At 43.7% G+C, this 24565-nt stretch overlaps 1 protein-coding gene across 1 annotated transcript in view; it reads right to left on the bottom strand.

The window, feature by feature from the left end:
* LOC139757464 (xanthine dehydrogenase/oxidase-like) overlaps positions 1 to 24565 on the bottom strand; it is a 76686-nt gene that overhangs the window by 22807 nt on the left and 29314 nt on the right. Inside the window, exons 7-16 of the mRNA XM_071677992.1 lie at positions 23087 to 23228; positions 22148 to 22315; positions 18911 to 18987; positions 17110 to 17203; positions 10022 to 10134; positions 7708 to 7878; positions 4960 to 5087; positions 3509 to 3653; positions 2472 to 2709; positions 1972 to 2153 (exon numbers count right to left, since the gene is read on the bottom strand). Of these exons, the coding sequence (XP_071534093.1) occupies positions 1972 to 2153; positions 2472 to 2709; positions 3509 to 3653; positions 4960 to 5087; positions 7708 to 7878; positions 10022 to 10134; positions 17110 to 17203; positions 18911 to 18987; positions 22148 to 22315; positions 23087 to 23228 (1458 nt within the window). The remainder of the gene's footprint in view (positions 1 to 1971; positions 2154 to 2471; positions 2710 to 3508; positions 3654 to 4959; positions 5088 to 7707; positions 7879 to 10021; positions 10135 to 17109; positions 17204 to 18910; positions 18988 to 22147; positions 22316 to 23086; positions 23229 to 24565) is intronic.

The following is a 24565-nucleotide window of genomic DNA, read 5'->3' as shown; positions in this document are numbered from 1 at the left end:
GTGTTATTTTAGGACAGGACGACCGAGGGGAGAAACAGGACCCCCTATGGGCCTGCTGCGTCCCCACGGCTCAGGAGAACCAGATGGCCACGCCGGGCCATCAATCCAGTCCACCTAGACACTATGGGCCTTTCATCCGAGGCAACAGGTCAAGTTGGGGTCAACCTACGGCCCCATACAGTGTCGTCGCTGTCAGGACAAGAGAAGGTGGAGCCTCTAGGCAAGATGTGGGCCGGACATTAGGCCTCCTTCAGCCAATCACGTCAAGATGAGGGCGTGACAATGTCTTTTGACCTATCAAGGGCAATTGTGTCATTCTGACCTATCGTAGCCATAGGTGGCGGGTCGAGGCGTGGCTAACTGTTCCTGCCTTGCTGGTCCTTCAGTTAAAAGGCTCAGACGATCGTCTGAGAGCCGATTCCTTCAGCAGTCGGGCCAAGGAAAGGTAATGTGAGCTTTCCCTGTCTCGAACCCTGTAGCCACCGCTGCCCCAATTTGTAAGATGTTACTACTGTGTCACGTCAGGTTTAGCTAAGTGCGACGATGATATTACTGTGTCACGTCAGGTCTATCTAAGTGTAGTGTTATCGAACAAATTGTTATAGAGGAAAGAGACCTCCTGGCTTGAAATCTTATCTGGAATATTAACTCGTGTTCAATGTTATTTTATGTTCAGTGTTAAATGTTTCATGCCTGATTTATGTGTTTATCTTTGTACACCTGCATTCTTTCATAATAAGTAGATTTAATGTAATGCTGGTTTTTAATTCAATCCCATAACTTTCTGATCGTGTTATCCCGTTGTGAAACGTAACGAATCTAGCGTCCTTGCGAAGACGAGGACCAGTAGATTACATGTAACAAATATATGTTACTGGCGAACTTGTCCGAATATATTATATTTGAATTCGTAACAAGTCACATTAGGGGAACTGTTGCGCATGTCATCAAAGTATGAGCACTCCAAGAACGTGACATGAATATCACAACACGTTTGGATTTCACGTTTGTTTTATCCAAGTCACATTCCTTGAAAAAGATATAGACATGTAAAGTTATAAGCCTTATATTTAGCCTTAGGTTAAGACTTCAGTCGCAAGTAAATGACTGAGAATGTCCTGTAGTGAAGTTATTTTGCCCTTCTGTAAAATCATGGCGAACCTTTGATGACGTTCACTTCAAAAGTCAAGTGAAATCGTACTGAGTCGTCTCTTGGGTTCATTAATTCACTGACGTGCGCTGCCTGACCCTGCATACAGGCGTGAGAATAAAAGCATTAATGTATCAATGCAGTCAACGTCCTTATATCCATAACATCGGTGAAGCGATGCCAAGATTTTCATCTGAGACGAAGCAACATTTTCTTAAACGTCAGTGGAGCCTAGGACGACGGGATGCAGGAAGGAACCTAGCACGCGCGTGGCAGCAGCCCCCACGCCCCGCTGACTGACGCGGCACACGCTCACTGGTACCACCATGACAACACCACTAACACTTCCATCCACTTGTGATCATCATACAGAGATCGTTTTCTATCTCTTCAGTCACACCAGTCACGAAGAGAGAGAGAGAGAGAGAGAGAGAGAGAGAGAGAGAGAGAGAGAGAGAGAGAGAGAGAGAGAGAGAGAGAGAGAGAGAGAGAGAGAGAGAGAGAGAGAGAGAGAGAGAATCATAGCTGAAAGATGAGCTCAACCATATTCCCACAAAACAACCTTATTCCAATGTTCTCTTGGTTGTATCTCATCAGCCAGGCGGTAACTGGTCAGCTCCGCCACAAGTAACATAACGCAGCGAACTTGGTCCCGGCTCCAGCTGTGCCAGCATATCGAACAGAGTTCCATTTAAAGGCTAACATGGTCAACAGCTCTCAACCCTCGTTCATAAACATTTTCCGGTTATTTGTCAATACAAAATGATCGATCATTTACTGCTGAGGCGCAGGTTTATACCAAACAGTCAGCATGCTCTCACCTGGATAGTGATGATGGGAGGACCAAGGTCCTGGTAGTGGATATTGACGAGAGTTGCGGCTTGGCGAGCTGTGGCGTGGTCTCGCGCCACTACCACGCCAACCACCTGCCCGACACACACCACCTTGTCTTGCGCGAACACCTGCTCGTCTGCGGTCACCGGGCCCGTGATGTTCTTCTCACCTGATCAAGGACAGAGACAAGAAACGTTGTTGGAGTGCAACTGGAATTTCCACTTCGTGATCAAGATGTAGAGTGGTTGAAGACATGATGGGTAATATCGGGAACCGGTTGATATTGTTCATGGATCAGAGAGTCACCCACCTCTGGTTCCTATACTCTATAAGTCAGTATGTTACACAGTGTAAGGAAATATCACTCAAACTTTTCTCGCAAGAAAAACATGGACTTAAGCTTTTCCATCCAAACGGGTACACCTATCTACCCTGCGAGAGTGACTTGCCAAACACTGAGGATGTCAAGCCATTTCCAGCCACCCACCAGGCAAGTCTCTGGCGCAGAAGAAAGCCTCCACGCCTTCCAGCTGGAGGGCCCGTGTCTCGTCGATGGCGAGGATCTTGGCGTGGGCACGGGAGGAGACGACAAGGGCGGCGTGTAGTTCATTCTCGACGTGAGGAATGTCTTCCACGTAGACAGCTTCTCCTGTTGTCTGACTGAAGGCCGAGGTATGGACGACAGGTCGGCCCACCAAGTCATGCTGTCCCTGCGACTCTGGCACCTGTGGCACAACACCTGCTCTTACTGTTGCCATAACAAACACTTAACCTCACCTGCTGAGGGATTAACACATGATAATCTCACCTGCTGGGGCATTAACACATGATAATCTCACCTGCTGGGGCATTAACACATGATAATCTCACCTGCTGAGGGATTAACACATGATAATCTCACCTGCTGGGGCATTAACACATGATAATCTCACCTGCTGGGGGATTAACACATGATAATCTCACCTGCTGGGGATTAACACATGATAATCTCACCTGCTGGGGGATTAACACATGATAATCTCACCTGCTGGGGGATTAACACATGATAATCTCACCTGCTGGGGCATTAACACATGATAATCTCACCTGCTGGGGCATTAACACATGATAATCTCACCTGCTGGGGGATTAACACATGATAATCTCACCTGCTGGGGCATTAACACATGATAATCTCACCTGCTCTGCTGGGGGATTAACACATGATAATCTTACCTGCTGGGGGATTAACACATGATAATCTCACCTGCTGGGGCATTAACACATGATAATCTCACTGCTGGGGCATTAACACATGATAATCTCACCTGCTGGGGGATCAACACATGATAATCTCACCTGCTGGGGGATTAACACATGATAATCTCACCTGGTGGGGGATCAACACATGATAATCTCACCTGGTGGGGGATTAACATATAATAATCTCATTTGCTGGGGGATTAACACACAATCTCACCTGCTGGAGGGGATAAGATCCAACAGTCTCGCCTGCTAGGGGGGGCTAACACCTAGCAGTCTTACCTGCTGGAAGGACTGGGTGCTGATGGCGGTGGGACGTGGGAAGGGACTGCTGGCAGACAGTTCGTCCTGGGACAACGGCCTCACGAGGTGCCCCACATTCTCACTGAGCCAGCCTCGTACGCTCAGGTAAAACTTGAGGAAAAAACTGCAAAATGAATTAATTTTCACCAGAGCAAGAAAATAACAGATACAGTTCTCCTCGTCTCCAATACATCTCAACTCTTCTAAAAAAACAAAAGTAAAGAAAACAATAATGTATATAAGAGAGCAATTACCCATTTGTACTGTACGGGGAGGGAGTTCTATATTCTAGGATCTCAGCTCTTGAACTTTCTATTATTGACCACCCTCGTAATCAACATACTTCACAGTATGATCATCATTCAGTTTAACCAATTCCTCCAGTATTCTTGCAGCTTATTTGCTACTAAATTATATGCATATTGAGACCTTCTTTCACTGTGTCCCATCATCAAATACTTTACAGTTATGGGCTAAACTTAATCAAACATTATCAACCCAATCTTGAAGTTTGTCTAGATCACTTTGTAAGATGATGCAGTCTCTCTACCACCCTCGTGCCTGCATCATCTGCAGACTATATAGGTCCGAGTCCAATCATTCTAACAAGTCATTTACATAAATAAAGAAAAAAAAACTGATGTCAGGATTGCGCCGAGAAACCACTGTTACCCCCAAGCCATTACGTGAGGGCACCTTGGACACACAAACTTTATCTCCTTCCACCAAGGTAATATTCAGTTCATCGAAGGAGTCTTCCCCTAATGGCCAACATTCAAGCATTGCACCAGCCTCCTATGTGGTACTGTGTCAAATGCTTTCCAGTTTTTTATGTAACACGGAGCTCACGATCTCACGTAAGTCTAAAACGTTTGCTAAGCATGATCATTCTTTGAATCCGTGGTTTCAAATAAAAAAAAAAAAAAAAGAATTGAAGACGAGCATGTCAGCACAGTTGCCTCTTCGTAAATCCTTTGTAAATCATTCATTTCGTAAATTTCTTAATTTCTTTAATCACAGTTATCCACAATGTCTCCATCTTAATCATTTCTTTACAGAAGGACAAGCAAAAATTTTCGTTATATTACACTGGCCATCTCTGGACACCGCCTCTAATCAGTATGTCGTTATGAATTCTTGATCCTCTCACCACCTGTGCTCGTATTACACTTCACTGTGCCACAGTGATACGAATTTAAGAAATACTATATTTAGGGCTCCATTTGGAATATTTTCCCTCTCTTTATTGGTAGAATAGGCCTCAGTAAACTGTACTCGGTCTGAATCCTCTCTAAAAGCTCCTGTCTGTGGCAGGTGCTGCGTCTGTGGGTCTTTGTATCTCAAAGTGAGATTCTTCCAGTGAGATTCTGTTTCTCTTTTAGGATAAGGTTATCTTTCACAGTGGGGAAGACAAATGATTTCCTCAGTACCTGATAGTGAGAGTCCGGCGATACTCCACCATCCCTCCTGGGGCATTGGGGCTCAGGGGAAGGTCCTCCAGCAACAGATCTGTTCCCTTCTGCAGGAGGGAGGTGTCCCATGATCGGCCAACCAGCTCCTAGAAAAAGGCATGATACAAGGCATAAGCAGTAGGAATACTGCCGTAGGCAGACACACACACACACACACACACACACACACACACACATATATATATACATATATATATATATATATATATATATATATATATATATATATATATATATATATATATATATATATATAGACAGATATATAGATAGATAGATAGATATATAGTGGCAGGCAAGAGCGCTGCCCATAGGCTATCATCGCCCCTATAGAGAAATAACTATTCGAATACTGTGTAATCGAACACCCTTCGTCTCACGTTGGTGAGCAACGGGGTCTACATCGGTCATTTCTCATCAGGTTCACACAACCAGTAGATGGCATTTTACCAAACCTAACTGTACAACACGGAGGTATATGAATACGAACAAAGTGCATATGAACGCGCAGTTTCACAGAACATACAAACCTCCAATAATCAGGATCGAACCCGGGACACCTGCGTGGCAGGCGGAAGCGCCACTGCCAGGCTATGATCACCCTTATAGAATTCGACTAAGGTCACGTTCTGATACCCATTAGATACTGCCTTTGTTGTTATCTAAAGGTGAGTTTATATATTGTGAATAATTGCAGTAAACAAAGTTAATCTATTAGGCTGGGGTGGCTTTTGGTGGCCTTTACTCCCCTCAAAATGGCATTCAAGGTCAACGTGCGGTAGTCTAAATCTTGGACCAGATTCCGAAGTAGCTACACTCAAAATTTGAAGCCTCCAGGTGCTGCACTCTGGCCTTGGAAAAAGGTATGCACAAACACACATCACAAAACATTTGCAATCGTGTGTGTGTGTGTGTGTATATACATTATCCCTGGGGATAGGGGAGAAAGAATACTTTCCACGTATTCCCTGCGTGTCGTAGAAGGCGACTAAAAGGGGAGGGAGCGGATTGTTGGAAATCCTCCCCTCCCGTTTATAATTTTCCAAAAGAAGGAACGGACAGGTGGGCCAAGTGAGGATATACCCTCTAAGGCTCATTCCTCTGTTCTTAACGCTACCTCGCTAACGTGGGATAAAGAGAATATGTATGATATATATATATATATATATATATATATATATATATATATATATATATATATATATATATATTATTTTTTTTTTTATTATACTTTGTCGCTGTCTCCCGCGTTTGCGAGGTAGCGCAAGGAAACAGACGAAAGAAATGGCCCAACCCCCTCCCATACACATGTATATACATACGTCCACACACACAAATATACATACCTACACAGCTTTCCATGGTTTACCCCAGACGCTTCACATGCCTTGATTCAATCCACTGACAGCACGTCAACCCCGGTATACCACATCGCTCCAATTCACTCTATTCCTTGCCCTCCTTTCACCCTCCTGCATGTTCAGGCCCCGATCACACAAAATCTTTTTCACTCCATCTTTCCACCTCCAATTTGGTCTCCCTCTTCTCCTCGTTCCCTCCACCTCCGACACATATATCCTCTTGGTCAATCTTTCCTCACTCATTCTCTCCATGTGCCCAAACCACTTCAAAACACCATCTTCTGCTCTCTCAACCACGCTCTTTTTATTTCCACACATCTCCCTTACCCTTACGTTACTCACTCGATCAAACCACCTCACACCACACATTGTCCTCAAACATATATATATATATATATATATATATATATATATATATATATATATATATATATATATATATATATATATATATATAATATATATATATATATATATATATATATATATATATATATATATATATATATATATATATATATATATATATATATATGTATAACGTGAACTATGTGGCCGAGGCCTCACAAGCCGTTCTAAGGCCACCGAAATAAACTTTTCAAAAACCAGTTTGTAATTTAGGTGAAGTATAGATTTACAGTACCACAGAGTGTTTTCAGCAATCAAAGTGGCGTTTAAAATATACTTGTGGGAAGACCTGGGAAGACCCTGGAGAAGATCTGGGAAGGTCCTGGTAGGACAAACTGCGGAAGACATGTTGAAGAACCTTGGGAAGGTCTGGGGAGGACGTGAAGAAGACGTAGAGATAATCTGGGGAAGACATAGGTATGACGCGGTGAGAGCCTTGGGAAGATCCGAAGACAAACGGTGGAAGGACTTGGGGAAGACCTATGGAAAATCTAGACCAACATTTTTCCCAAGCAACACCAAATACCTTCCTTATATGTACGATTTTTATCCATACATGTCCGCCATTTCCCGAATCAGCGAGGCAGCGCCAGGAACAAACTAAGAGAAATCCAGGGTAACACCATGACTTTTTAGAAACTGCCAATCTACGTAGACTGATAACATCTTGAGACTCAAGACCGTCATCAGAGGCTCCTCGTGATAATATCTGTCTGTGCTTTTGCCACTCACACCAGATTACACATCATTACAAGTCTGGCTGTTAATGAGCTGATATAAGCCAGTCTCATGATACAATCCAAGCATAAAGACAAAACATATGACAGTGATACATTAAGATATACTGAGGACAACACTTTCAACCTCAAGACGTGTAACAATTTCTGGCGGCGGGAGAGGTGTGGTCCACTCGTGTCGCTAGACAAGCTAAACGAACCTTCATTGTCTTGGGGGCGTGGACAGTGGTGGCGGCCATCCCACCGAAGATCAGACTGAGCTGGGCAACACGGCAGGTGCCGGCCACCATCCTTACTCTCATGGCAGCGTTGACGATGGTGATGTCGTCGTCAGGCCTCCGAGACTGCTTGTAAGAGTGGATGTAATCCTCCTGCAGTAAAGCTTGTGTCATTATACAGTCACCGCTACCTCTGCTTGTCATAATAATAATTCATCTTTTCATGTGTACGTGGGTAACTGTGTAAACAAAGAATCTCTTCAAGTAATGAGAGTGGTTCATGAAAAGTTTATTTTAACCTGTTTCATTATTTAATTACAGAGATGAGTATGTTAAGTGTCGTTCATGTTGTCAGACCGTGAAGATATTTTCCTGTTCACTTTCTGCTCGAATCACAAATCTGTAACTCATTTCTAGGAACTTGTTTCAATCTAATCGTTACCATAGACAACACAAACATTCCGCATGATATCCAGGCAGGACTCAGAAAAATAAGAAGAAAATGGTTGTAATTGATACCTATCTTAGCAAGCGTCGAATTTACTTCAGCAGCCTAGTTCTAAAAAGTAGCCATATTGTTTGGGTATGTTAGTTTCCTACTTTTAACATGAACCGTATCATTGCCGGGAATTATCAACATCAAAATATATATCACATTTGTGAGTTGATTATAATAATTTCAGATTTCATGTTTTCTTACTGCACAATGACTGACTACAAGCCTGCAGCAACACTAACATATCGTAGTTCACAACTGAAAAGTTATTACTACTCTACTTGGCCAACAATTCGTTTCAAATCAATGTTACTGAATCTAGTGAAGGAAGAGGTGACACCAAGACAATGTAGGGGTTGTCTAGCATTGATGCTAAGCTCCATAACGTGTCAACATAGCAGGACTCCACTATCACAGTATTTCCCTGAGAGTTTGCCTAACAGTGGACTTCCTTAGTTATTTCCAAAATCTCAGTATACTGTAAGCCACAAGAAAAAGGCTTCTGGTCTCAAATAAAAATCTATCTTTCCTAACTCGAAATTCCTTCGAAATGCTTTGATTAATGTACCCCAGGTTGACTATTGAGAACCCTTAAGCAGTCCCTTCTCCCGAAACGGATTTCACTCGAATGATGCAATGTACGTATGTACTAGTGTGACTAGGTTAGCCTGAAGAGTTTGTAATGTTCTTGTTGAACTGCAACCGTGTGGAAGTCGAGTTAATAGTCCCATGTAGAGGTAAACGCCTCTGCATACCAACTTCGAGCTCTATATCAAAAGTCATGAAAATGGGAAAGCAGGGGGGGAGACCGGAGACTCACCTAGGCAGTGTGATTAGAACAACAGCGCCTTAAGTAAGACAACGAAAGTAAAGTTGTAGCGGGTATATACATAGTTCAGCAGGGGAATCACACTGGTATCCTTCCTGGCAAATCGCTGTCTATTAATATATCTCCTAGAATGACACTGTATCTAACACGCATATCACGGATTCAGCTGAAAGACTGTGGAGTACATTATTCACTCACGAACTTCCTAGGAGGATTAGAGGCAACGGGTGATGCAATACCTCCTGCATGCAGCATTGACCAATAAACCATGACACGCCACCCGCCTGTGCACACGATAAAGTTACGTAAAAACAGTTGCAACAATTTTTTTCATAACGGGGTCTCTCAAGGTGGCCTGTACTGATTTGATTTGAAGCTAACAAGTGAAAATTACCAAGAAATATATGACATTCCCTCCGTATGAGTTTATATTTCTGGCGGTCACAAAACTTGTGAATTATCAAATCAGGGAATATCTTGTCTCGATATGCCTACAACATGACTGTGTATCATATCAAAATATACTTTAAACTTCAGGAAGTTTTTGCAAACATAACTTCCTACGAGCTACAGTACTTCTGTCTGTATTTGTTCCAACAATTACTGTAAGCCAACAAAATGTGTCTGACAAAGCGTTTGTTTTGAAAATATATTAGTTGTCTACATCAGACAACCATCACAGAGGGATGTGCAATGCATTATCGATACATGTATAATGAAACGTGTAGCGAGGCAGGAGTAACAACTGGCCTCTCAGCAGCTGTCATGGTATATACTGATGAATCAGCTAGAGTCAGGCCGTATATATTGTGTCTGGTGATTTGTTATTGTGTTGGGCGGTTGCATAACCTACTCGCTGCAGACGAATTCTGGCCTGATCCGATCGTGGACGTTTATGAAATAAAAAGATCTAAGGTGGTGTGTGATCAATGACGTATGAGTATGCCTGCCTGGAGGTAGTCCAGTTTTACCTGTTGTGTAAAGGGAATGTGGACTGCCAGGAGCACCTCTGTAGATCGGGCGGAGTTCTGCCGGTAGCCTGTGAAGAAGGTCTGGTCCATGACCATCTCCCGCTCCCCGTCCTCTGGAACCAGACAGGTAAGCACACGTCACTTAATGTGCTACAAAGAACCGAATGAGACAAGTCGACTGCAGTCGATTCTATCTTGGTGTGCATCAGATGTTTTCCAGGCGTGCCGTAGAAAATTATCATAGACTTTTCCAGTTAACTAAAATCTGAGTCTTTACTGTTATTGAGACAATAGTGTAATAACTGTACAGAAAAAAAAAGATACAAGAACAAGGACTATGAATGAAGCTAAAAGAATATTAGTTCGCGTAAGTAAAATACACATTAAATTCTTTTAGTGGCGGCGACGCGCCACATCACCCGTGCAGTCAGTATTTAGTTCCAAATAGGTTAGGTTCATCCATCTCTCAGATGCAGCAGAGAAAGAGTGAAAATATATTGGAACAGTGGCTCAAAAAGAAGTAAAGACTGTCAGTATAGATATGTAGCAGAGTAGATTGTTAAAGCGATGAAATTATGCACGTTCACAGTCATCCTTGGGGCTTGTGTTGCCAGAGACAGAGTTTGAAGCTGAGATGAAAAAGAATAAAAAAGTCATCTCTGAAAATTCCATTAGCAGACATAATCATGCATCAGATGATAATGAAAAAACTCTGTGAAACAATATAAGAAAATATTGATTCGCCATCTACCAGACGAGTCATCAGATATTGTAGGGGGAGCTCAATTGTTATCGTTCATCCGTAATACTGATGGACATGAAATACGTCAGTTTTCATTATACGAGAACTAGAAGAAACCACATCAGGTCAAGATATAAACGATACAATGAATAACTCCTTTCAGTCTGTTAGTTTACCATGGAAACTGAAGAAACTTGCATAGATAGCGCTCGTACGATGGTTGCTGAGTCAATATAAGGATTTGGGTTAGGAGGAAATAATAATATCACTACAGATGTAGCGACAACTCCCAACGTCAATAGCAGATAGTTTTGTTACGAGTGTTCTCATACCCATCTCTCAGTCCTCACTATTACGGTAAAAGTTACATACTTTATTTATACCTACACCCAGAGAAATGATGACACTGGGAAAAATGCGAGAAACTTGGGAAAGTTCTCGTCATGCCTAGCGCTAGTTTTCTTTCCTCAGTTGGACCATGATCAGTCCCCTGTCTGGGGCCCCTCCAGCCGCATCTCACAACTGCCTCTTTATCCCCTTATCTTTCTCCAGGCAACATTAGCTAAACAGGACGTCATAACCAGGTTGATATTCCAGCAGCCTCTGGCACTCTAAAACCACCATCAAGTACCGCACTGATGCTCATGATTTGACTGAACATCTTGTTGTAGACCTACCCACTACCACGACGTACAACTAACGAAAGCTCCTTACCGCTGTCTTAGTGCTTATAATGAAAAAGCTTGAGAGAAGAGGAGCACTATCACATTTTCCCATATCTTTCAACAAAAATCTTGCCTATGTGACAGCAACCTGACGTTGTGGGTAAATCTCTCTCACAGCCAGCAATTGACAGTAGATACGCTATAATTCATTTCATCAAGCAACTTACATCAACCTCGTATGATTCAAAGTGACCTAGATAGAAAGTAGGCCAGGTATCGAGCAGGCGAACGATCGTGACCCTCATAACAATAATCGTATCCACTAACTCTCCAGTCACCGAAACTATAAGATTATAAGCACGCCACTTTGGTGCTCGAACACGTCTTGGTCATATGACTAAGCTCATACTCCTACGCTAGAGCCTCTTGGGAGCTCCTCTTTTGGCAGCAACTTCCGAGAGCTGTGGTTCTTGGCTCTTCAGCAGGACTCCCATCGTACATCATCATCACCTGTCTCCTGACGTAGCTTGAACAACGAGATTATGGCCACGCCTCCTACTGCACAAAGGACAACTGTCCTCTACCTTAGGACATCGGCAACGCCTTCTCCCTTTTACAGGAGCTCCATGAGACCCAGAATCCACGTAGCTCTGACATGGAATGTCTGCTTCACCTCCTGTATCTACACCAGTGACAAGGGAAACCAGCCAAAATCACCTCACCCTACCTCAGCTCATCTCACTTTCTTATCAAATCCTGTGCCACTTGCAGCAGCTTGACCTAAGCCAGATCACCTCAGTACTTGTTTAATAAATATCACGTTGTTTTCTCGTGTTTCTGTACCCCTCCCTCGGTCTTCACCACCATAAAAGAAGTTAGACATAATCAAACACCCGTTAAACAAAACATTACTTTTTTCTTGTGAAGAAATTTCTTCGCGTTTTGTGAACCCTATCATCGGGTCTCAGTACGTGAACCCTATCATCTACCCTCGGTCTTCACCACCATAAAAGAAGTTAGACATAATCAAACACCCGTTAAACAAATTACTTTTTTCTTGTGAAGAAATTTCTTCGCGCTTTGTGAAGAAATCGGGTCTCAGTACGTGAACCCTATCATCTACCCAAAATTCAGACGACTATAAAGAGAAAGAATCTCGCTTCATATGTGTGGACTTGAAAGATAAAGTGGGTAATCTTTTTGCTGTTGGTGTGCCGAGTTATCTTACATAATAGGAATTAATGAACATCTGAACAAGGTGAATTGTGCTATACAAAAAGGAGGCCGAAACCATCTTCTGTTCAAGTTAGATGAATACTATGAAAGAGATTATAGTGCTCTAGAGACTGTGGGCAAAAAGAGTGCAGTACAGCTACATAAGAGATGGTACCTCTGGTTACAGGGTATCTCGTAGTACTGGAGAAGAAAATTCAGCAGTGTTTTCCAAATACATCCGATGACAACTATGAATGGTTATGAAATACCTTCATTGAAGGAACATCAGACAAATGACAGCTATCAGAGAGGAACAGAGTTGAAAGGCAGCCTTAACAATCGCACTTTGAAATTGAAGCACTTCGACACATACTGGATACACGTTGAGGAGGAATATCTTTAAACAGCGAAAAAAATGCTCTTGTAATCCACCAGCAATTTCTCGCATCTTCCCTGTGTCAGCTAGGATTCTCCATACTCGCCAACATAAAAAGTACGAGGAAGGAAATATTGCAAACAACTGAAGAAATGCAAGTGAGCTTGTCTACCTTTCCTAATATACGTAATAGCAGTTTGCAAATGTAGCCAAATTCGAGTGTCGCTCCCACTGAGAACGATAAAACCTTCAGGTATCGTTTTTAATCCATATTTTCTTTACTATCTAAATCCATCCATAATTCATACAGCAAAATTGTACATAAGAATTAACTTACTGATGTAACCCTAATTGTACGAGATTACACTTCATTACAGGCATTACTTAAGGATTCCACATTCATTCTTATTCTTAACTGAAACAAAATTAAACAAAAAAAAATGCTCTCATACATCTTGACGCGTGTAGAAATAATTGACAGTGGAATAAAGGTGGTGCGAAATACGGTATATGAGTTTAGGGCAACAGAAACCGAAGTGAGAAAAGGTTGAAAACTCAAATGTTTACAACCCTGGACCAGAGGTTTTATGTTAAAACTACGGTTTAAAAAATACATTTTTTGGATAACCTTTGTGGTTAGGGTAGCAGGAGTTCAGTCTTTGTCAGTGTACGATGGAACATGAGGAGATGTGGTGGGATGGCCGCGTCATGTGAACTCAACTTACGTCCCGCCAACCTAGCCCTCTTTTTATTATCAGTTGCTAACGTTTTTTCCCATAATCTTAGCCAGATATACAACAGTCCTGTTCAAAATTCTAATAGAAGAATTTGTCAAACTGACATGTGAAACGCATGATTTTTTTCTTTTTTTTTTTTTTTGTCTACGTTAGCCTACGAAAGTTGGGAGCGAACTTGGGGGAAAGCATTATTTATCAGTCATACAGTTGTATATATTGATGAAGAGGTGAAGGCCTTTTTGTGATCGACTTTTTCTTTTTTCTGTTTCGCTTTCCTGATTGTGTTTTTTTCTTTTTTCGGAAGGCTGTCTATGGCTGTATGAAACATGTCTGTTCTAACCGCGAAGCAGCTGTCATGGGACAACTGTGTAAGGAATGATTCCTTCACTCTTCAAAATCGTAGACTTGGCAATTGTCCTCGTTTTCTTCAGGCGTAATTTTGAATAGTATACAATTTTCCGCGTGTTCATGAATTCGCATGTATATTAAATATCAACTATTTCGCTCATTTTGCTAATACGAAATTTGATATCGTCTCGGGTGTTTTCCTATTATAGTCGGTGTTATATTTTTCATTTTATTTATTTATCATCTATAACTTTATCTATTCATTTAAATTTTTGCCAGAGCGTTGATCGATTTCTTCCCAGGGTTCATGGTGCTTTACACCGTTGGAAGAGTGCGTATCTACATCCGTTGATGTAGATGTTGGTGTCTGATTTCTAAAAAAAAAAAAAATTGGTGGGTAGCTGGTGGGTACGAATGTCTTGGAATTTGGTGGCGGGGACTGCTGTTACTTCTGCTTTCTCTACAGATCCACACCAGGTGTCTAATTATCTTCTATTTCTACATTGGTCCTCCCCTCCATGTCTGTACAGCGAAGATCAGAGTTCATCATTCATCTTTAAAGTTTGCTCTGTGTTGAAACTCATTATGTCCATGGGACGAGGATTGGTTTAGCTGATATTGTGATTACCATAGACATTTGGTCGCCTCAGGTGTTTTTACTGTCTGATAAAGATACTGTAACGAGTTGTATCATTTTCAAGGATCATGTTTAGGGATGTGAATGCAGAGTAGCCTAAAAAGTGGAAGTTTGACGTGTATGTGTTGTATCAAAATTGCTGATGATATAAAGTGGTTCATGTATCATTAAAACCTAATTGCTGATAATATAAGGTGGTTCAAGTACCATTAAAACCTAATAATCTCAGCATCATAAACCTCCCTTGGAGTGGCGAAACAAAGGTGGTTGCTAGGTTGACAGCATCCAGAGGTCATTAAAATCTACTGAGAGGTTGTCAGAGTACTGGTAATCGTCATATGTCTTGTAATGAAAGCCTGTCCTTACAGCACCGCTTACCCTTCTGTGGAGCTGGTCGCTGAAGTTGTTTTGGTAAGTAACATGACCTGGAATTTTTTTGTTTGGTGGTTTTAGACCACGTGGTCTCAAAATTCATGTGATTGTTCACTTATACACTCTTCTATAAGGCTGAATATTCTTGCCAGATTTTCTAAGTTTTGCTGATTGCAAATGAATGTGCCACTCAAGGCCACCTCATTAACGCCACACATGGATTCCATAACGTAAGCCAGGTACCCACTTTATCGACCAGCCCATAGAGAAAGATGAACAGCTGGGTGGACTGTGGACAGTGCCGCGACCAGGATTCGAACTTGAGCGGGGTTCACCCTCAGTGGCCCTCATATCTTCCATTGCTGAAAATGTTCACCTCATGCTTTTGTTTTTGTGTGTGTACTTCTCGTGCCATTGTTACAGGTAGGGTTGTGGCTGTTGGTAGCATAGCCACGGTGGTTGGATTATCTGTGTAAATCTGTTAAGGTGGCTCCATGTACTTATACTGATCCTCAGAGGTGCTCACATCTGTGGTTGGCTGATGGTTTCCAGGACCGTAGGAATGAGTTGATATGAGAATCCTTGTGGTTAATGCGGTTACTGCTCGTCCTGTGGCTGGTGTCGAGTGTCAGCCTTCGTTCGCCCAAGGCATTTGCCTTGATTGGCTGGTCTAGCAGGGAATCCAAAGTTTTTTTTTCATGGATAACTCATGGCTGACTGTCTCTCCAGTTATGTTATTCTAATTTAGTAAGTGGGTCTACTTATGGCGATGGGTGACAGGGTTTGTTTTCTTTCCTCCACGGCGTAGGCCACAATAACAGTAATTCCGATTCGCATCTGTTGTGGGGTTTAAATGAGGTTTTCCAGCATCTGGTCTTTGAGGACTTTTGGTTGGTTTTGTTGAATCTTGATGGTGTCCACCTGGCCACACTTGCTTTTGAGAGTAAAAGAATGTTCTTTACAACTCACAGTGACTAATGGTTTTCCATTCTGTTCTTTTGGGTGTGAACTGTCCTCTGTTATTTCTTTTATTTACTTAGCCCCTGTGTTATGTTGTTAGAACAACTCGTTCTGGTTCGATCTAGTGGTTGTTGAAATCCACACTGAACATTTCTAGTCCCAGTTGGCAGTATTTGGCCGTCACATCAATTGAGGTAAATCAGACTTTTGTGTGTGTTCGTTCTCTGTCATCTACAGAACTGACCCAAAGTTGAACAGACTTACGTTCCTATTGTTGTGGTCCAGAGATAAACCTTGCAGACCTTGTATGTTCTCAGGGTTAATGGATCAGCGGCTTTTCCTCTCAGAAAGACACTGTATTTAGTAATGTTTGTTTTACAAAAAGCACAATAATATGGTAAGGGACGTTAGGCCAGACAGCAGATAATCTGAGGGTCTGTGAAGTGTTGCGGTGGCAGTGTGCCTCGCTATACCGTCAGCCAGATCTCTCCTAGGCTGTTACGATCACGGCCCACCCTCCCTCGCCTCGAATAGGTGTCGCTGAGTACCGTCGCTGTCCCTGATGCAATGTTCCTTGTATTATACACTGAATGACTCAGACATTTGCTTACATTAACATATACTGTATTCTTATATGGTATGACTAGATACATCAGTTGTAGGTGTGTAACTTCCTTGTTGACGATACTGTGACCACAAGCCAATGGCATACGAACGTGCGAATTATTACAACTATGACCATTATAAATCAATGATAATATTCATCAGGTTAACACGATCCCTAGTAAGATTTATAAGTTTATGGCTGCAGAAAAAGTACTGCAGGTATTGGATACCAAATGAGACCTAGGGACAAACTTATAGTGGATACGAAGCAAGGACCCGGTACAAACATATAGTGGACCAGACATATAGTGGACCCAGGACAGACATATAGCGAACCCAGGACAGACATAGAGCGGATGAGAAAGGTTAGTAATAGTGTAGACAGTGTCAGGAGGGTCAGTAGTAGCATAACCAGTTGGTCAGGACTCACGAAGGCTGATGAAAGTGAGAGATGACCCGGCAGCCACCAAGACGGGGTTGAGGTCGCTGATGGGCGAACTGGTCATGATGTTTCCTCCGAGACTCTGAAAATAAACTCTAGGTTAGGTTTGTTAGGTAAAATGTTATCATAAGGTAAGTTATATGTAGAGAAGTTATACATACATACATATATATATATATATATATATATATATATATATATATATATGACATTTCCCGCATTAGCAAGGTAGCGTCAAGAACAGAGGACTGAGCCTTAGAGGGGAAAATCCTCACTTGGCCTCCTTCTCTATTCCTTCTTTTGAAAAAGTAAAAACTGGAGGGGAGGATCCCCCCACCACCACCCCTTTTAGTCGCCTTCTACGACACGCAGGGAATACGTGTGTGTGTGTGTGTGTGTGTGTGTGTGTGTGTGTGTGTGTGAACATAATGCTAAGTTTCGCGAGACCCCAACGACGCGTAGCATCTTCCGCTAATCATTCCCGTGAGTTCCCACAATAATGCACTGAAGCGAGAACTATTGTGTAGCAAAAAAAATCACAACTCTGAGAAAGTGTCCCAGGCCTGGAAGTCATAGTGGAGCCATACCACAAATGTCTGCGGCATTTCACCCAGCTTATGAGACAGTAGCAAGACCCTACCCGCGGACGGAGGTCATATTTAGTCTTGGTTTATACATTCCTCCTTCCCGCTAACAGTCATGATGACACTGACGAGGGCCGGCCCGCAGCGATCGTCTGCACTTGCTGCTGTTCCTGGTGGTAACCCTGCGGAGTTATGCGTCCTTGTGCGAAGGGTACGAAGCCACGCCTGGCACAGGCATGCATGCGTATAACAAACCGTCGGCAGACGGACGTGAGCTGCACCAGCATTCTGCACTGAGAGAGAGAGAGAGAGAGAGAGAGAGAGAGAGAGAGAGAGAGAGAGAGAGAGAGTTAAAGTTGTATATCACTAACATCGCTGACTCGCATGATCAACTGAACTTAAGAGAACATCTCATTATCAGACGACCCAGTCAGCATGCGTAAGCATCGATCAAAAATGCTAGCGTTTAAAGGAGAAAAATTTCGCCTTCGCGAAAGGGACGATGAATCCAAAATTCTAAAAGAATGCAGGACATCATCATCATCTGTAAACCACACAAGAGTAAAAGACTTAAGAACCGTGTCAGATGATCTTACTTTCAGCAACCATAACTACACGAGCTCCACTCTTCTGTAAGACAACGAGAGTGCTCAGTATGTGGTCTTGGAAATATCGGTAACTCCTCCTTCATATGATCAATATTTTTCGGATGGTGACTATAATTTGATGCTGTTGGCCCTATTGACCCTGAAAACTGATAGGCCTATAGCCCAAGTAACCAATCAACCAACCTATGAGGATTTTTGTAATACGTTGAGTATCGGGTTGAATATGTGTGTTGAATGTTGGTTAGTGACCAGATTGCAGACCCAAGTGTGTAACTCATACACATCTGGCAAGTGTAGTTTCAGATGAGCGGAGGAAGCCCTTCTGTTTGGGGTCAGGTAAGGCTGACTGGTGTGATTTTCAAACTAGTGTCTTAGAAATCATCTATATAACACAGTGTTAAGATATAGGAAAAATATGTAGCGCTGTATCATTAACTGGTTGATATCGGCAGTTTGTATCTCCAGAGATTGCATATCGCACTGGCCTGTATGCCCGTCTGTCCGGATTGTCTCTTGCGGGACGAACGGGTTAACAGAGGCAACAGTTCGACCCCTGGGCCCTGGACATGAACAATCGAAAACGATGAAGGAACTTACTGCTGCGTTGCGAATCTGTTTCCCTGCAAACCATTTCAGCATCTCCAGAATGGCTGAGAAGGAGCGAGTCATGTAATCTGAAAGATAATGAAAAATGTACATTATCGGAGAGTTATCGTACATCAGTATGTTCTTGTAGCTTAAGATATCTTGGTTACAAGATATTGCCTCGATCAATGAACCCTATCTATTGCAATATGCTAAGTTGCAACATCTGTCATTCAATGTCAGAACCATAGGAACGACTAGGCTGAGAAAAAATGAAAAGAAATAATCTACGAATACCATTCATATCAACAGTTGGTACTGTAGCATTTCCTTGCATCCATGTCAGAGGGTACGAGAACTGTTGCTGTCTAATTCAAAGTGTTTTAGATAGGACTTTGTGAACCAGTGGGATTATAATGTTGATAGCAGTGAAACTCGTCCCGTTTATCTACATTTCGATTCTTTCCCTCTTTACGAAGTGTGTCCAGAGATAGGAGTGGTCCCTCACTCCGCAGACCCAAGAACCTTGAGAAGTGATTTCACTCAAGGTCTCGTGAAGTGTTAGCTGTGTACCAGCTCGGGATCTGTGTCTTGTTTCGAGTTAGGTGTGGTAGTGTGTCACTTTGGCGCACGTCAACGTTGGCTGCTTCAGTCGCTCTATTGTTCCGTTAGTAAAGGTGTATATTGTCCTTACGTTCGTATGTGGAAAAGGCCTCTAGTAACTTAGACAAGTAATTCCAACGACTACTTTACCAAACTTTTCTGAAAAAAAGGCGACGTATACCCCTCCCGCTGAACTGACGAAATCGGGAAATAGTCAATGAACTCATCTCACTGTTTTCCATACATACAGAAAACGGGCACCGCGGAATTATCACATGAACTCAACTCTCAAGGTTCCCGAACCCCAAGCAGGTAAGGAACGCTCCTGGTTCCGAGGACATAGCGTTTCCTCTATACAGTGTGGAAATTTACGAAGCTAGGGGAGTGGGTGAGGAATGAGAGGTATTTAAGGAAGCAGTTCTGGCGTGTGCAAGAGAAGCACGTAGCATGCGAAATGTTGGAGACGGGCAGGTGAGAAAAGGTAGCGAGTGGTGGGATGACAAAGTAAAGTTGCTAATGAAAGAGAAAAGAGAGGCGTTTGGGCAGTTCGTGAAAAGAAACAGTACAAATGATTGGGAGATGTATAAAAGAAAGAGGCAGGAGTTCAAAAGAAAGGTGAAGGGTTTGAAAAAGAGAGCAAATGAAAGTTGGGGTGAGAGTATCAGTAAACTTCAAAGAGAATAAGATTTGGAAGGAGGTCAGTAGTGTGAGGGATGCAAGAAAACAAACGAAAATATCTGTGAGGAGCCAAATGAGGATGTGGTAACAGGGAGTGATGAGGTGAGATGGAGTGAGTATTTTGAAGGATTGTTGAATGTCTGATGCAAGGGCAGCAGATGGATTGTGTTTGGGACAGGGAGGTATGCGAAGCGAGAGAGTCACTAAGTGTGTTTTGTGAAGAGAGAAGAGATAAAGCTCAAATCTGGCAAATGGATGGTATTGCTGTTAAATGTACTAAGAAAGGGGGTGACTATGTTGTTGATCGCTTAGTTAGGAGTTTCATTGCATGTATGGATAATGGTAAGGTGCCTGAGGTATGGCGGATCCATCGTGAGGGCCATTGCATAAAGGCAAAGGGGACATAGGTAACTTCTACACATACAACACCGTCATGACTACTGCATCTTTAGAAATACTCGTCTTTTCCTCGGCAGACAGTGGCCTCTCATTCCACCCACTCTTTAATGCACTTGCGATTGGAGCTCCCTCTGCCATCCCATGACTCACTTTATCTCCCATGGCTTCACCCGCCGCCAAGTCCATTTCTATGTACCTAAAACACCTTATTCCTCCCGTTCTTCCCCATCCAACCCACGCCACAACTATTGCCTCGCCCCTGTGCACCTCATTACCTTACTTTTCTTCATATGAGAACTCGACTTTTCCCTTACATACGTTCTTCCCACCAGCTTCTGGAGTTTCTCTCTCGAGTCTGCCACCAGAACCGCGTCATCTGCAAGCGGCAAATGACTCACTTCCCAAACACCCCACCTCCAAGACCCTGGCTTGTAATTCCCTCACCACCCTGTCCATGAACTTACGGTAACACTACACACCCTTGACGTAGAAACACCTTCACATAGAACAACTCACCCTTCTCCCTTTTGGCAAAAATTCCTTACTCTCCCGATAAAACTCGTCACTGTATTTAGTGGCATACCTCCCAGACGAAGTATTCAAGACACCTTCCTCAGAGTACATCTGTCAACCTTATAATGCGCATTCTTCAAGACTATAAATGACAGAAACAAAGTTTTCTCTTTCACAAAGTATTTCTCACACAATTTTCTTTAAAACAGACGCTTAGTCCACACATCCTCAACCACTCCTGAAGCCGCTTTATTCCGCTCCGGTCTGATTCTAAATGCAGTCCAACAATCTCATTCTTCACTCGCCCATTCACCTTACTAGGCATACTCACTTTTGTCCATCTTCCCTTTAAAAAGAAATGGCAAGAAATCTGCATCCTGTCAGCCCTTACGCACCTCTTCTTGAATGATACACTGAAAAACTTGACTAACCAATCGAGTCTCTAGCCTGAGTTGGAACTCAAACTTATCCTGTAAGTGTCCTAGTGTATGGGGGTATGTGCCAAGGTCTAAATGGCGTGCTTCATGGTGTGTTATGTCTCATGGTCTGCCTGGCATGCTTTATGGCGTCAGCTCCTCTCTTCACCATGTCACTCACCATTCCATACATATCTCCAGTTTCTCTCTTCTTTACCATCACTAATGCTTCACTCACTTCCTCCTTTGTAGTGCCGTACCCGCCCACGTAGTGCGTTTGACGCTTCTATGAGATCTGTGCATTTCTGTTGTTGGGACACCAAGATTTCACTACAACATTCTTTATGATACTCACCCTTGAGTGACATATGTGGAGACTCCAGTAATTGTAACAACCCCAGAATAACAAATGTGGACATAACAGTATCTCCGATAACTGTAACAGGTACTATCACTGAAAGAGGCTTCAAAACATACCTTCCTGGACCCTGAAATCAGAGCACCGGCCCAGGGTGAGCTGGCTGAGCGTGCATCTAGTGCCTAAAAGTGACATGTACAATAGTAAGAGTGACAGAGGCGCCAGATTCCAGCCCTGATTCTCCCTTTCCAGCAAATCACACGTCCACTGCTCAACACTGACCTGGCTGTGTGTCGACCTGGTGCTGGAGAGTCTTCTGCAGTGTGCTGAGCGTGACGGAGGCGCCGATCACCAGACCTGACTCCACCAGCGACACTCGAGTCATCTCGGACACCTTACTTGGGTTGATCAGGATCGGGTATAATTTATTCCTGGTGTTGACCTCAACACCTGAGAAAGAGACGTGAATTATCATCTCACACTCTAGTGTTTGTGAGTAGTTTAGCCCCTGAACACGAAAGTTCGACACTGGAGACGAACGACCCAACCCTTGACCGAGACAATGAGACCCTAAGGTATGACCATTAACGGTCAAGGCAAAGTCCATACCATTATACTCAGGAGTCGAACCGTCATCCCCAAGCATCGTACCGTCCTACTCAAGGTATTAACTGACAGTCATACGTGGTTGAGACGTCTGCTCTTCATCGCTGGACCAATTCCACTTACCCAACCCCAGGCTGCCCCATCTATCCAACTCCAGGCTGCCCCATCTTCTCTATCCAATCCCAGAATGCCCCACCTTCTCCTATCCAGCCCAAGGCTGCCCCATGTTCCCCTATCCAACCCCAGGCTGCCCCCATTTTCCCCTACTCTACCCTAGATGGCCCCGTCGCCCCTCGCCCGATCCAAGGCTGCCCTGCTCCAGGCTCTGCCTCAGCTTCACCCACTACCTACCATGCTACCCCCGGATCTACACTTCCCCCAGTACAACACCCTAACCCTACTTCAGTCTCACTCTACACCTTTCCTGCAGCATCTACCTGCCTCACACTGTACCCACAGCCTAGCCCTACCTCAGCCAACACCTTCCCTGTTACACTTTAGCTGCCCTACACCCTAGCTACAGCCTTGCCCCATCTCAACCTATAGCTTCTCTGTTACACCACAACTACCCTACACCCTAGCCACAGCCTGGCCTGGGCCTCACCACCAACTTACCCACTTCGGTGTTGCCGACGATGATCTTGGAGTATGGGTGGCGGTGCTTGAGGGTGAGCAGGTGGGCGAGGGTAGTGGGTCGCCAGTAGGTGACCCGTGGTCCCTGGTACATCAGCGTCTGCCTGTCTAGATGGCTGCTCATCTGTCGTCACAACACCACACACACGGCATTAGAGAAATGATACCAAGAGCGGAATACTGTTCCACCCCTGACCTGTGGTTGGTCAGAGATCGGCTGTGATGTACCACATTAGTGATAGAAGTTGTGATTTAACACACCACCTCTACCCTGGCCGATCAGTCCCCCTCCACATGTAACACGTGACCAGTGGTAGACTAGTGGTACCCCTCCCCCAACCTCTCCTGCTAGTCAGTTCACACCAGTGGTTCACTAGTGGTACCCCTCCCCCAACCTCTCCTGCTAGTCAGTTCACACCAGTGGTAGACTAGTGGTACCTCTCCCCCAACCTCCCCTGCTTGTCAGTTCACACCAGCGGTTCACTAGTGGTACCTCACCCCCAACCTCCCCTGCTTGTCAGTTCACACCAGTGGTACACTAGTGGTAACCTCTCCCCCACCCTCTCCTGCTTGTCAGTTCACACCAGTGGGTGCCCTAGTGGTACCTCTCCCCCAACCTCCCCTGCTTGTCAGTTCACACCAGTGGTACACTAGTGGTACCTCTCCCCCACCCTCTCCTGCTTGTCAGTTCACACCAGTGGTGCACTAGTGGTACCTCTCCCCCAACCTCCCCTGCTTGTCAGTTCACACCAGTGGTACACTAGTGGCACCTGTTCCCCGGCCTCCCCTGCTGGTCCACACATCAGTTGTACATACAATCATTCTTGTTCCTATAATGTCTGTATACGGACCTGCTGGCTTCTTCATGATCTGTATATACCTAACGTAATATAATGCTACTACAGACCTATCAAATCGTTCATGACCATCTGTTACTCTGGCATCAGTAATTCTGAAATAATCTATATACTTCATTGATGGTAGTATTGTGAGCGTGCGTCTGTATGTGTCGGGAAAATACTAACATCAAACCACACCTTCAATTGTTGGTTCAAAAGTCAATGGTACTGATGGTGTAGAGATGACAGTGTAGTGACACTGCCTTTGACGGTGAAGATGTGGGTATAGTTAAGACGCAGTGATGATGAGAGGAAGATGAGCATTGTGAACACAGACTAATCCCGGCCAGGATCAAGGCTGACCACAAGCCATCCGAGGAGAGGTAGTAGTTGTTCCAGTAATCACACACGGCATCATATTACTCTGACTACTACAAACTGCATGATGTGGAAATGATACATCATACTGAGGTAACACAGCTCTCTGAAACTTGGGTATGCTTACCACACGTCGAGATGGATTCACCCCTTGTGTCACAAATTGAGTCGAAAGGCTTTAGAGAGAGAGAGAGAGAGAGAGAGAGAGAGAGAGAGAGAGAGAGAGAGAGAGAGAGAGAGAGAC

This window comes from Panulirus ornatus, chromosome 2, assembly GCF_036320965.1.
Source record: "Panulirus ornatus isolate Po-2019 chromosome 2, ASM3632096v1, whole genome shotgun sequence".
Classification (NCBI taxonomy): Eukaryota; Metazoa; Arthropoda; class Malacostraca; order Decapoda; family Palinuridae; genus Panulirus; species Panulirus ornatus.
The sequence above is the reverse complement of the archived record's forward strand: the minus strand, read 5'-3'. Positions and strand labels throughout refer to the sequence as shown.